Source organism: Alligator sinensis, unplaced genomic scaffold (genome assembly GCF_000455745.1).
Source record: "Alligator sinensis unplaced genomic scaffold, ASM45574v1 scaffold663_1, whole genome shotgun sequence".
Classification (NCBI taxonomy): domain Eukaryota; kingdom Metazoa; phylum Chordata; order Crocodylia; family Alligatoridae; genus Alligator; species Alligator sinensis.
In genome coordinates this window covers 1,118,145-1,133,420 of record NW_005842205.1, presented here as the reverse complement: position 1 = coordinate 1,133,420, position 15,276 = coordinate 1,118,145, and the positions used below count along the sequence as shown (strand labels likewise).

General features: G+C 45.3%; 1 protein-coding gene across 2 annotated transcripts in view; it reads right to left on the bottom strand.

Moving 5' to 3' along the window:
- Positions 1 to 15,276, bottom strand: part of NNT (nicotinamide nucleotide transhydrogenase) — a 65,443-nt gene that overhangs the window by 33,089 nt on the left and 17,078 nt on the right. For both annotated transcript variants that reach the window (XM_006026714.3, XM_025207712.1), the window contains 5 exons: positions 12,587 to 12,774; positions 11,206 to 11,339; positions 5,210 to 5,401; positions 2,796 to 2,949; positions 29 to 190 (listed from right to left, as the gene is read on the bottom strand). In XM_006026714.3, coding sequence (XP_006026776.3) covers positions 29 to 190; positions 2,796 to 2,949; positions 5,210 to 5,401; positions 11,206 to 11,339; positions 12,587 to 12,774 — 830 coding nt within the window. The remainder of the gene's footprint in view (positions 1 to 28; positions 191 to 2,795; positions 2,950 to 5,209; positions 5,402 to 11,205; positions 11,340 to 12,586; positions 12,775 to 15,276) is intronic.

Below are 15,276 nucleotides of genomic sequence, written 5' to 3'. Positions count from 1 at the left end.
TGTGAGTAGGTACAAAGCAGCCACCTACCTGAGATGGCATTAGTCACAGACATGAGCGGAGAGTGAAGAGCAGGAGTCACACCCCAGACTGTATGGTACCCTACTATTCCAGCTAAGCCAAACGTTGTCACCATCTGAGTGAATGCAGAATTAGGAGCTGCAATGCCCAAACCCAACAAGCTAGCCAGACCTAAAGAACGACAATGTCAAAAGTATTAGAATTATTTCAGAATGGTTTATCATATTGAAATGTTTGCCCTGAATACTTAAATGAGGTCATGACATCCCTGGTGCCCAGTGCTTTTTCCATAAGGCACCCAACTGAGTACGTTTCAGACTTGAGTACTACAATAACCATGGTAATAATGCAATAGGTTCAAAATCCCATTATCATGGTATTTTTCATTCATTTGTCAATACAGCACTTTACCTTGGACAAACAAGTAGGACACAAGCATTGCCAACATTATGCCATTCTTAAAATCAAGTTAGAGACTAAGATACTTAGACTCCATTAAAAATAGCTCAGTATTGAACTGGGGAGTCTGTGTGGAAGTCTCAGCACTTCCAGAATTAATCTGCTCAGCATAGCAACACCTTTTAGTTATTTGTAAAGGTCAGCCCAACACACTCCACTCGGGATATAAAATGTCAAGATAAACTGCACAGGAAAATTGTGACCAAATATTAACTTAAGCAATACTATTTAACACTGGAGATCCCTACAGTCAAACAAGGGGACCTCCCTCCCAGTATGACTGGATATAACATACAACAGAAGAGACATTTTGGGAGACGATTATTAGTTACGCCACCCGTGAGCAGGAAGTAGTATGGGCTATGCAACCTTTGCTTCGCTGACAAATTAGTGACTGTGATGGTAGCGCATAGCATGTAATAAGGTCTAATGATCTAAGAAAAATTACTGATTAACAATTGGCAAGATGAATGGAAGCCCAACAGATACATGTGCCAAGGGAGCAGACAGAGGGCCATGGTTCATCAGCTTCCTCCTAATGCTAAGACACAAATTAGGATTATGAAAGGAAAGGGAGAATGACTGTCTGGGAACTCATAGCCGGTAACACTGAAAGCACACTGAGTCAGTCTCAACGGGACTCAGATTAAACAGTTATCCAGTACCTCATAATGGTCCTCTCCCTAGAATAATAAAACCTACCTGACGACCCCCTGGTGAGTAGATCATTAACCCAGGAGTCAGCAAGGATCCCCTGTGAGCAATTAGACTAATTAGAGTCCTACTCAAGGACTACTTTGGCAAATCCAGTAGATTTTAAACATCTCTGTCAGTGCATCTTTTGGGTGGAGTTCATTGCATAATATATCTATTGTTCATACTACAAGCGTAATTACAGCTTTTAACTCTACAGCAGGAATTCAGCACAAATACAGTTAAAACATTTGTTTTAACAGCATGAGTTAAAACAAATACAATTTTGAGCATGACCTTGACATCAGACCTGCGATTCTGCAAGTGATGGTTTTATTAATAAACCATGGTCTCGTACATTTTTGCTATATGCGCAGATAAAGTCCATGACCAGAAGCTCTGAATGTATTCTTTCTTCTATTCCAATTAGTCCAAGAACTAGATAAGAGTGCCCTTAATCCTACTGAAATGTTGCTGCAATACTTAAACCAAGAGTCTGGAAGAGAGAAACTAAAACAGAAGTAGCGATTAAAATGTACTTAATAGCCTCACATATGATACTGATGTACACACAAAACAATTTAAAGGATTACTAGCTACACTTATTATCTGTTGCTGATTTGTCAAGAACCAATCCTTGTTCCCCATACTCAGCCAAACTGGCGGGCAATTTGTCTCCTCTGGGGTGGAGGTGGGTCCTTTAGAGTGGATCTGAGACCTGCTCAAATTAAAAATGCCAGTAGTGTCATGTGTATTCAGTGTCCCACACTTCAAAATGGTGGTAGGGGTGCTTTGACTAAAACTCATTTGACAAGCTTTAACCAAAGTGTCCCCACCACCAGTTTTGAAGTGTGAGGACACTGAATACCCGTGATGTGGAGGCTGCTGGAGCATGCTAATTAGCAAGCTCCAGCAGACTCAATTAATCAAATCTGCTCCAACACATACTAATTAAAACACGTTGGAGCAGACATCGACACCTGTATAGGTGCTCTTATTTTCCAATAAAAGCATGAGAAAATCCTGCCACAATTGATTTCCCCAATTCACAGTTCCTTCAAGTGCTCTCATAGAAAGCAGAATATTTCACAAATCCTTAATGAAGAAAGCCAAACATACATGTACATCTGTTTGCCAAATGATTTTGAACCATCTGAAGGCATGGACAGATGAAACAGAGTGCTTTATACAACTTCAAAGCACTATAAAAATGGAGGAGACATGAGACAGTGTTATAGAGATAGAAATTGACCCAGAACTCTAATAAACAGTAACCCTGAATGAAACAGATCACTCTGAAATGCTACATAGTAATTACTTTAGCTGAGAGGTAGAGGTACAGCTGTACTCTACTAAAGTGCTTAAAGTTACAAGTGCTTAAAAAAAACCAACTGATTGGAACACATGCATCTGTCCATACCCTGAAATACCTGTATTTCTTCAGGTATTCCTCAAGTATTTTCTCCAGGAGACAATTATTGCATTACAGAGTTTTTGCAGTAGGAGTCATAAATCAACTAGGTAGCCCTTCCCCCTCCCCACTACACTTACAACCAGTTAATAAAAGGAATGACAAAATTCTCCAGTGCCACCCAAGGCTAGGTAACTTCAATAGGTCTTTTACCTGCAGTGTATGCAGTGGCTGAAGTCATAGTTTTTCTGAACGGTGTAACAGTGGATGCTTTTTCAGCTTTCAGCTCAGCCACAGTCTTCTGTTTCACAGGGGCTGCTTGAGGAATGTTCTTTGGCGGAGGTGCTGGAAAAATCAGCCTGCCATCCTGATGGAAAAAAATTAAGTTAAAATTACCATTGGTAAATCAAATGGATGGTCATTTCTTATTCTTCAAAAATGGTAAAGACAGATTATCTGAAGCATTTGCCATATTAATTGACTTGTCTTCTAGGACAAAAATATATGAGCAAGTTGCATATAATTTCACCTTTCCAGCTGAAACTGAATATGAAGAAATTCATCCCTGGCCTTGTTCTGGGGTGCAGTGGACCAAGAGATATATCACAAAGCCACCAAGCGCAAATGACATCTCTGCTTGAGCAGAAAGGTCAATTAACTAGACCAGGAAAAGAAAATGGCCATATTGTATTTGTTCTCTGCATAATTCAGGCCTTTAGGTTTCCATTGCCTCTCACCACCTGCACTAAAACTTGGGTTGAAAGGGCTCTATTTGATTTTATTAAAATGCAATGTAAAAATAAAGGACGCTCTGACAGAAACTGCACGTAGAGGTTCCTAAGCAATTAGCCTAATTAGAGTCCTAATATAGCAATGTTGAACATAAAACCCATAGGCCAGATCCAGCCTGAGGAACCATTCCAGCCAGCCCACCATTAGTCCAGCAGACTACGGAAATTGGGGGGATCTGACTAGTGGAGCATGGCCTGCAGCAGAATTAGAGATCCCTGGACCCTGATGGACATGGCCATCACAGGCAGGGGGTGAGTAAAGGCTGTGCACATACAGCCCTTGCTTGCCCCATTGCTGTCATATTCCGACTTGTGCTTCTGCCTGAACATGGACTCAGACCCATCATGGCTGCTGCTGGCTCCATGGATCCTGCCTGGGAGAAGCCCACAAGGTTTGGATCTGGTCCAGGTCCAGTTTGACACCTTTGTTCTAATATAATTTTAATTCCTCAAAACAGATTTTATCCAGCTCTTTTCTGCTCTCTTGTGGTTGTTTATAAAAGGTCAATAAGACAGACACTAACAATACATATGAAATGCATAACTGCCTGCACAAGGAGTTATCAAATTCACACAACAAACGTGACAAAGAAAAACTTCTGCTAATTTCTCTGAGGTTATAGAAACCTTAGGCATGCACAGAATAGGAGAAGCATTTTCAAACAGGCATAAGATTTTCAAGTTGGTATTGCTTTAAAGAAAAGGAATAGTAATATGATCACAGCAATTGCCAGGGTAATGTTTAACATAGAGAGGAGCAAGTTTACACATATTATATGTAACTTTTGAAATGCTGTAAAGTTAACAAATATTTACCTCTTCAGAATGGATTCAGGGATACAACAATCAAAGATGCAAAGGTAAATACAAACATAAGGGGGTTGCTCTATAACAGGGTTGGGCAATTATTTGGGTCTGTGGGCCATAGAGCTGCTGTGGGCTGGGTCAGCAGAGCCATGCTAGAGGTGTGGGACAGTTGGTAGGGGGTACAGGGAAAAGGAAGGGGGAGAAATAAAGGCATCCCTGCCCATGATGAGCAGCAGAAGCTGGTGCTGGGCACCAGGCAAAAGCAGAACCTGGCAGAGGGTATGCTTGCCGCTTCTGGAGCCCTTCTGTCTGTGGCTACCCAGAGCCTGCACCTGGGCTGCCCTGCAGCTCCTTCCCGCTGCAATCGCTGCCATTGCATGGGCCCAGGACAGCCCCAGCATGGGTTTGGGGCAGCCCCAGCCAGAGGGGCTCTGGAAGCAGTGAGTGTGCCCTGCTTTTGTCCAGCACCCAGCACCAGTCGCCACCATTCATCATGAACAAGGCCACTTCTCTCCATTCCCCCTTCCCCCCCTCCCCAACTCCCACATCTCTAGCACGGCCCCACAGCTCACACCAGCCCCCAAGTTCACATGCCAGAAGCAGTACTGGGAGGGCACCAGCATCAGCTGCAGATGCAGGCAGCTGGGTCCTGCTGAGGCCTGGGGCAACCTCCCAGGTCCACAGGTGATGCTGCTGCATCAGTGTGTCAGCTGAAGTCCCAGGCAGTCACCCAGATCCCCAACAGAAACCTACAGGCAGCATCCACATCTGATGCCAGCATGCATCCAAGGCTGCTTCTGGCACATGGGGCAGGAGCTAGTGTAAGCTGTAGAGGGCCAGGCCAGGACATGTCCGCCTGCCCGGCATGACACAGCAGCTGGAACCACTGGATCCCTACGGGCCGGATCCTATGACTGCAGTCACTGACCTATGGGACCAGATACAATCAGTTGGTAAACTATATCCGACCTGAAGACCATATTTTGCTCACCCCAGCTCTATAATTTAAGACACAGCATATTGACTCACCTTCATTACTACAGTTCCTCTAATAACATGGTCCAGTGTACCATAGTCAAATTCATCCTTCACATCATAGTGGAAGTTTTCTTTGTCAGGGCTTATGGCCTTCAAAAGTTTGATGATGTTGTTGGAGTACAGCGTACTGGCCTGGGTAGCCATTCTGCTGGGAAGGTCTGTGTAGCCTATGTGTGTAACCCCCTAAAGAATTCAAGTGAAAAATTAAACATTCAGATTCAGATCCCAGAGGAAGAAAGTCTCTCCAAACCTCCAGAAGCTTCTGGGTGTACACATTTGCAGTCACCATATTTAGTTTCAATAACAATTTGCTTCTGATTTGTACATGTTCAAAAGAACTAGAAAATAAATGGCTGCTTTCTGAATTAACATTCATTTCTCTTTGTAGCGTTACTAGTGGGGTTTATGCCGTACCTTTAGTATAAGCACCAGTTAGGGATTAAAGAAGTAAACCTGCATTACAGCACATGGATACGCTAATCTAAAATTTCTCTAAATGTCTCAATTACCATCTCAAAATTTGGGCTACTTAAAAGGAACCAGATGAGAGATGGAGAAAATAAATTACAATGAGAGTTTAGAACATATTCCCAGAGCGAGGAGCAGGGGAGACAGAGAATGGAAAAGAGCTTTTCAGTAACTCACTATCTGCATAACTGAGGTACTTACCACCCTCCATACTTGTTCTTTTAAACCTGCTAATGTTACAACACCTAGAAAAGCATTAGGGTGCCTAAATAAATATCTGTTTTATTATTTAAATCTATAGAAACAAAGTAATTTAACTTCTAGGATCCTATGAAGACAAAGATTTCAGTTTCATAAAACTGAAGTCTGCCAAGGAGATGTGCAACAGTACATTGCCAAAGGGGTGGCAGTGACACCTCCCAATGGCCTTACCACTCCTGCCTGGCTCAAACGCTAATGTCATACTCCCTAGATTACTCACCTGCCATGTCTTGTTCTTAAATATTATAGGCTGATTCAGGGAGGCTGCCAACAGGCCTTACAGAGAGCCCTAATCCCAGTAAGTTCCCACTGGGTCTCTCCTGAGACCCCACTAGCCTCGATCCAGCCCTCAGGCTTGGCAAGTCCCTCAGTCTGACTAGGTCGCTGTAGGGCACCAAGAGCCTTAAGGGCAAATTGGGCAGCTCCTTCACCTCCCCTATACCATGCCCCAAACCTCACAGATGTTCTCACTGATGCAACTGGTCTCGAATACAGCCCCTCCTCTGGGCTCCTGGACTCTAGTCCAGCTTGGCCCAGTGTGGGCTCATGAACACACTGGCCCAGCTCAACCTTTGGGCTCTTGGACCTTCTGTTTTGGGTTTCAGCCTTTTCCTAGGCTCTTGCCTGGGCCCCACGCCCAGTCTGAGGGCTCCTGGATTACTGATTTTCTCAACAGGCCTGGAGGCTGCCCCAAGGCTACACTACCTGTCCAGAAGACATCTCAATCCCTCTAGGGGTTTAACATAAATGAAGGCCACTTGCCTGTAAGCCCCGTCTTTCCCAGTCCAAGGCACCTGCCTCTGTTCCCACGCCTGCAGAGTTATTCAGCCCAAACTCCAGGTCCCTTCAAGGGCCCTGCTGCCCTGCAGCCAGGAGCTCCTCATTTCATGGTGGCTGCGGAGAGATTACCTGTGCAGCCTCTGCGCTTAGATAGCTCCAAGCTGACCCTCTTCCAGTCATGCGAGTTCCTCATTAGCTCCCCTCTGCCACCTGCAAGCAGCCTCTCAGGCTGCTTGCTCTCTCAAAGAAGCATGCACATCACAGTGCCCTGCTACAAGTTGTAAATTCTAACTGCTACTGTCAGGACCAGAAAAAATATTTTATTTTACTTTTTAAAAAGTAACACAATATTTAAGAAAATTAACAATTTCTAAATCTAAGCAGTTAGACAAATTTAGTTACTTGTAGGATTTACCTTTTTTGAATTAAGCATCCACAAAACAGTTAGTTAAATATGGACAAGGAAAAAAAAAACAGTTTCCTGTCGCATCAAAGAATCATAGAGCAGTACCTATGCAGTCTAAAACCTTGTCACTGTGACTATTTTATTTATTCACTTTAAATTCCACTTCACTTTACAGTTAGGAATACATCCGTGCAAACTATTCATTTCCATTATCCCACAACACACTGCTTTGCACCTGCCTCAGCCTACCCAGGTACTTGTGTGCCTTCAATGCTCCAGGTTCACCTTAACTACATGTCACCACTCTATTTAAATGCTAACAGGCAGCCTAGAGTGATCCTTTTCCACAATAGGAGGCACTGAATTCAGATAGCTGGACTGGATCCAGATGTGCAGGCATGTGTGCTTTGTGGCACCGTAAACCTCTTTGTAGAACCACAAACCACATAAGTTGCACATTAATCAGTGCTCAGTGCTGCAAATTTGCTTGGCTGGGGCAAAATTTGCTGCTGGGATTTCCTGATAGCAAAAAAAAGAAAAAAAAACCCACACCTGGAAAAAAGCAGTGCAAACTACGTCAAAATGGTGAGTGCCAGGACAAATACAGAGATGGGGAAGCAGGCAGCCTAGGGCTGACCACTCTTCCATCTCCTTGCACTGTGGACTCCCATAGTAAGGCACCCTCCATGCTAACTAGCTGCTCCATCTGGTTGGGGCGCAGGGTGCCTAAAGACAGGGAAGCAGGCAGCCTTGGGCTGGCTACTCCCCTGTCTCAGCACAGGGGCTCCACTGCAGAGCCCTCACATTGAGGCACATGGAGCCCCTGTGCTGAGGCACACTGCAGCCCAGGCAGCCATGGAGCAGCTGGCTGGGGTGCAGTGTGCCTTGGGACAAGGGATCAGGCAGCCTTGGACTGGCTGCTCCCCGCTCCGGGTGCAGAGCCCCCACACTGAGACACATGGAGACAGGAGAGCAGCCATCCCAAGGCTGCCTGCTCCCCTGTCCCAAGGCTCACTGCACCCCAGCCAGGCAGGGAGCAGCTGGCTGGGGTGCAGGGTGCCTCAGCATGGGGGCTCTGCACCACAAAGAGAGGAAGGAGCAGGCAGCCCTTGGCTGCTTGCTCCCCCATCTCCATGTACCACTTCCAAGCTGGCCAAGGAACAGGATGCCTCAGTGTAGGGGATGGCTAGTCTCTGCTGAGGCACCCTTACCCCACCAAGCATCACATGGGGCAGCAGGACAATGTGTCCCACTGCAAAGTACAGCCCCCAGCCTGTACTGGTGCATGGGATTGCTCTGTCCTAAGTGCAGGACTTTGCACTTGTCCTTGATGACCCTCACAAGATTACTTTTGGCCCAATCCTCCAATTTGTCTAGGTCACTCTGAATCCTAGCCCTACTCTCCAGTGTACTTACTACTCTCTCTAGCTTAGTATCATCTGCAAACTTGTTGAGCATGCACTCAATGCCATCTTCCAGGTTGCTGATGAATCATTGAACAAAACTGGCCCCAGGACCAACCCCTGGAGCACTCCACTTGATACTAGCTGCCAACTAGACATCAAGCCATTTATTACTACTCTATGAATCCGATACTCCAACCAGTTTTCTATCCACCTTACAGTCCATTCATCCAGCCCAGACTTCCTTAGCTCGCCTGTGAGAATATTGTGGGAGACCGTATCAAAAGCCTTGCTAAAAATCAAGGTACACCACATCCACCAGTCTCCCCACATTCAGAGAGCCAGTCATCTCATCATAGAAGGCAATCAGGGAGGTCAGGCATGTCTTGCCCTTGGTGAATCCATGCTGACTGTTCCTAATCACCTTTTTCTCCTCCAAGTACTTAGAAATGGATTTCTTGAGGATCTGCTCCATGATTTTTCCAGGGACTAAGGTGAGGCTGACTAGTCTGTAGTTCCCTGGATCCTCCTTTTTCCCCCTTCTTAAATATGGGCACTATGTTTGCCCTTTTCCAATCATCCAGGACCTCTCCTAATCGACATGAGTTTTCAAAGGTGATAGCCAATGGCTCTGCAATTGCATCAGCCAACTCTGTTAGCACCTTCAGGTGCATCCATTCCAGCCCCATGGACTTGTTCACATCCACCCTTTCTAAGTAGTCCCTAACCTGTTCTTTCAGCACTGAGGGCTGCTCACCTCCTCCCTAAACTGTGCTGTCTAGTGCAGTAGTCTGGGAGCTGACCTTGCCTGTGAAGATTGAGGTGAAAAAGGCACAGAGTATTTCAGCCTTTTCTGCATCCTGTCACAAGGCTGCCTCCCTCATTCAGTAAGGGAAGCACACTTTCCCTGATCCCCCTCTTGCTACCAACATACTTACAGAAACCCTTCTTGTTACCCTTCACTTCCCTGGCTGGCTGCAACTCCAACTGCACTTTGGCTTTCCTGACTTGATCCCTGTATGCCCAAGCAATGCTCTTATATTCGTCCCTAGTTAGTTATCCAAGTTTCCACTTCTTATAAGCTTCCTTTTTGTGATTTAGTATACTAAAGAGTTCCCTGATAAGCCAAGCTGATCTTCTGCCATACTTGCTAGTCTTCCTGCGCATTGGGATGGTTTGTTTCTGCTCTCAGTAAGGCTTCTTTACAGTACAGCCAGCTATCCTGGACTCCTCTCCCCCTCAGTCTGGCTTCCCAGGGGATCCTGCCCATGAGTTCCTTAACCAGTCAAAGTCTGCTTTCCTGAAGTCCAGGGTCCTTACTCTGCTGCTCTCCATCCTTCCTTTCCTCAGGCTCCTGAATTCAGTCAACTCGTGGTCACTGCTGCCCAAATTGCCATCCACTACACATTCCTCATCAATTCCTCCCTGTTTGTGAGCAGAAGGCCAAGAAGAGCATGGCCTCTGGTTGGCCTGTCCAGCACTTGCACCAGGAAGTTGTCCCCCACACTATCCAAAAACTTCCTGGATTGTCTGCACACCACTGTGTTGCCATCCCAGCAGATGTCAGGGTGACTGAAGTCCCCCAGGAGAACCAGGGCCTGTGATCAGGAAGCTAGCTGTTTGGAGAAAGCCTCATCCACCACTTCCTCCTGGTCTGGTGGTCAATAGCAGACACCCACCATGACATCACCCTTGTTGTTTTCTCCTCTGACCCTAACCCAGAGACTCTTAACAGGCCTATCTCCAGCTTCATACTGGAAGGACAGAGGGAGCCCAGCAGAGGCCGTCCTGCTGGAACCAGACCCTGCCTTAGCCTGGGGAGGGCCAGGCCCGGCAACACAAAAAAGCTTTCTAGGTCTGGGCCACAGCAGCACAAGTGCAGTGGGAGGTGCAGGGAGCTTACAGCCTAACCTGCCCAGGCCCCACTGCTGAGAGGGGGAGGGTCTGGGCAGACCCACCACCAGGCCAGGATCGTGCTGCTGCAGCTGGTAGGCCCTGCCCAACCCTTGTGGAGGGGCCCAGACCTTCCTCCTTCCCTTCCCATGGCAGCAGGATCCAGGCACAGGAGAGGTCTGCAGCCCTGACTTCCCCTTGCCCCCACAGGCTGGGGCTGTGGATGAACTCACAGCTCTACAGCTGGCCAGTGCTCCATAATAGCTCGGCCACACCCACTGCCCCTGGCTTTCCACGAGTGGCCTGGGGCTCTCACAATGCCAGGCACATGGTGAAGACATAAAAGGGCTGGAGCCATTCCTGCCAGAGGTCAATAAACAGTAAGGAGTAAATGGTATAAATAATTGTCATTTAACTGTTTACATCCCTAATATCTACCAAGATGCACATTCAACTAGTACAGAGCTACATGGATAGAATGGAGGAAACTCCCTCACACTGGAAGTTGCGTAAAACTGCAGCGCTTGCAAATAAATCTGATGTAATATCCCTATGTATGACTGGGATAGAAACACTATTTAAAATCAGATCCTGTCTTAACAGGCCTCAAGTTCAGTTTGTCACCTATAACAATGACTTGTGACAAAAATGTAAAGCATACAAAAAAAGGATGCTAAACTCAAATTACATCTCAGGAAACCATACATTTTATGTGGTTGATTTGATTTATAAGCTGCAGGTATAAACCCTGAATGGCTGTTTATGCAAGCCCATACCTTGTGAATATAAAGGTCTCCAGGCTTTGTGGTTTCAAAGTTTCCTCCTGCTTCTGCAGCTAAATCCACAACAACTGAACCTTCCTTCATTAATTCAACCATATCTTTACGAAACAAGATAGGAGCTTTTTTACCTGGTAAGACAAAAAGATAACAAGCTACATGTACGATAATCACATCCTGCAGATAATGTCCATGAGACAAACTCTCCCCTCACATACCCGTGTATAATTACCACTCATTTGTACTGAATTGGGTCCCTAAGTGGTATACATTTTTGGATCTGGCATCACATCAATCTTTTTAAATGCAGAAAGGAAAAAGTAAACACACAAAAAAGCAGTTTTCCCTCATCAGGTAGAAAATCTGTTTGAGTTCTCAAAGAATCTATTTTCCTATAGTGACAGGAAAATGCTATTAGTCTTAAACCATGTATTTACTCCTATGAGCGAGATGCTATTAGAGGATGCCATTTGAAGTCCTTTGCTTATTTTCTTGTATCACTTGCTATTTTGAAATATCCTTTTCATGCAAATTTACCTTTGGGGGAGAAAAAACAAAAAAAAAAGGGATTCCTGTTTGGTACTAGGTTATCCTAATGCCATCAGCAAATATGATGTAGGAGCACTACTTCCCATTCTGAGCTCAAGAGGAGTTTTCATATGTTTCTGAAATGCTGAACAGTTTGTACAGAAATTAGAGCAGGATCATCCAGTAGAGTCTCACTGAAGCCATTCAAATTCTATGCAAGTAGATCTCTTCATACAGTTGGGTATTCACAAGGTATCTTTTGGAATCCAGAATGACTTGAAAAAGTCTAAAACTTCAAATCTCACAGCTAGAATCACAATACTTTCTAGTGTATTGTATGGTGTATAAGGACTCGTACATTACAATTCCATTACACTGCATTTACAAATAACATGGAAGTTTCTTTAAAACTTAAGCATTTTATGCAATTTAACATATAAAGAGTATTACAGATTTTGGCTGAACAAGTACGTACTGTGTACATCATTCCGGTACCTCACTTATCTGGCAAGACTGAAGAAGCTCCACAAATGACAGGGCTCCTATAAAACCCTGGGTAGACAGCAGAGGAACAGCCAAGTTACAACTAAAAAGACAGGAGAGACCTGTGCCACACAGAAATGTCTAAAGACTAGAAACCTGACAACAAATGAAGACCTTTTATCAGGAAAGTTCTTGGCTTCGGATGAACAGCACAAAGTCACTCACCTATTGACTCCTCACTGGATAGAACAGGTTTGGTTTTTTTTCCTTTCCCGAACAAAAATAGCAGCAGTAGCAAATGAGAGAAAAACAGCAGCCCCTTTCAGAGACTAAAAGGGAAGACATGCCTGTTACATTGGTAACGTACCAGGAATGAGAGCTGTACTAATGATGATATCAACATCCTGGCACTGTTTGGCAAAGAGCTGCATTTCAGCTTCAATAAACTCCTTGGACATTTCCTTTGCATACCCGCCTTGTCCCTCTCCAGATTCCTTCAAGTCTACCTCCAAGGGCTCAGCACCAAGAGATTTAAATTGCTCCAAAGCTGCAGCTCTAAAACAAAAAAACAAAAAAGGCTATAAAAAGACAACAGACATGTTTCTTAGGTGCACAGGTTCATAGAAGCAGGGTCGGAAGGGACCTGAGCAGATCAAGTCCAACCCCCTGCCCTGGGCAGGAATGAATACTGGGCTCATACTGGGAAGTTTAAGCTCATATGACCCCAGCTAGGTAATTATCAAGCCTCCTTTTAAAGACCCCCAAGGTAGGAACCAGCACCACTTCCCTTGGAAGCTGGTTCCAGATCCTGGCCGCCCTGACTGTGAAGTAGTGCCTCCTGATGCCTAGCCTGAACCTACTCTCAATCAACTTGTGGCCGTTATTCCTTGTTACTCCGGGAGGTGCTTGGGGGAACAGGGTCTAACCCATTCCCCTCTGGTCCCCCCGGTAAGTTTATAGACTGCCACTAAATCCCCTCTCAGCTGGACTCAGAACTCCAGCTGTGATCTGACCGGTGTCGCATAGAGGGGGAGGATCACCTCCTTGGCCCTGTTCATGATGCATCTGCGGATACATGACAAGGTGTGGTTAGCCTTCCTGACTGCGTCCTCACACTGGCGGCCCATGTTCATTTTAGAATCGATGATGACTTCAAGATCTCTTTCTGTCACTGTGCTGACGAGAAGGGAGTTCCCCAGCCTGTGGGTATGCTGCTGGTTCTTCCTGCCCAAGTGCAGTACCCTGCACTTATCAGTATTGAATCCCATCCTATTCACACTCGCCCACCCCTGTACCCTGTCCAGGTCCAGTTGTAGCCTGTCCCTCCCTTCTAGCGTGCTCACCTCGCCCCAAACCTCGGTGTCATCAGCAAATTTGAACATAGTGCTTTTCAACCCTTCGTCCAAGTCGCTAATAAAGAAATTGAACAGTATGGGCCTGAGGACCGAGCCCACTGCCCACATCCCTCCAGGTCGAATATAACCCATCCACCACCACTCTGGGTGCAGCCCCCTCAGCCCATTTGCGACCCATCTGACTGTGTAGGTATCAGTGTCACAGTCACCTAGCTTTTTAATGAGAATAGGGTGGGAGACAGTATCAAAGGCCTTCCTGAAGTGCAAAAGACTACATCTACCATGACACCTGTGTCCAATGATTTTGTGACCTGATCATAGAAGACAATCAGGTTGGTCTGACAGGGCCTGCTCCTAATGAACTCATGCTGGTTGCCCTCGAGCATCATCCCCCTGCTGGTCCCTCAATCCACCCAGGATTCCGAGACAGGCCAATTGGGAACTGGGTTTTTTAGGTTTGTGTTTTGGGTTTTTTTACTCTGCATCATGAATGCAGGATTCGATCCACCCAGGATTCCATTTGAGGTACATCCTGTAGCAATCAGAAAGAGAGAGAGCAAAGAAGTAGGATGACTCCATTGTTAGGGCACCATTGTAAGACATGGTAGAACTCGGTTAAATATATTCTATGGGTGTCTATGCAACCAGAAACAAGTCACTTTTCCTCATCTCAATTTCCCATCTGTAAAATAGCATGCCCCGATCCCAAGGGAATGCATTAGAGGTTATGAAGTGCTCGGATATACTACAGTAATCCAGGGTTCATATAAAAGCAAACAAAACAGCAACTTTTTAAATAAAACACTGCCAAAGAAAATTATGCTTACATCAAGTGGGACCACAGGGCATAATGAAGTCGGTTTCCTGACCAGCTACTTCCCAACTTAAGTGGAAAAGACAGTCTTAACATGCAAAGAATTAGGCACATCAAGAGGGAACCATATCACTTGTTGAGCACATTCCTTTTAAAAACTTAGAAAGTGTTATATTGAATTTAAACATTTGCGCTGCTAAGAAAGTCAATATTTTGAGAAGGGTTTTTTTTGGTTTGTTTGTTTTTTTACTCTGCTTCACAAATTATGTTATAAAGTAGGATGATGAAAGCTGTTTGCATAATCAGAGAGTTTGACAGGACCTTTGAGGTATCTCACTCACAAAGTAAGTGTACTGGGCAATCTGGAGCATTCATATCCTGCTGGTTTGCAACCCACTTTATTTGCAATGGATTACCATGGGAAGGAAGAGCAACACAGGTATTTTCTGCAGCTTTTACTTCAAAGACAACCCCTTTCCACCCAGCTGGAGCACCTCAGTGTCCTGCACATAGGCACAAAGTAATTCAATACAAGCAGATGTTTTAATGGAAGAACGAACATATTGTAAAGGGATGCACAGTCCCTGGCAATTCCTTTATGACTCAGGAGGAAAATCCTTCTGGGCCACCATTATCCTAGTTCATGTTTGCCTTTTAAAAATGCATTCACAGGCAGCTCACATTAACTCAGGTCTTGAGATCCCCAAGTAGTTGGGGATCTCTCCCTTCCCATCAGCAGTAAGACAAAGGCTAGTTCACCAGTTCCCAATTGGCCTGTCTCAGAATCCAGAAGAGCCAAATTATTGGGAAGTGTGGTTCTTACTGACAGCTAAGCTTTAGTCCAGTTCTTGGGCAAAGCATGCCCAAAAATAAAAGTATACAACTTCT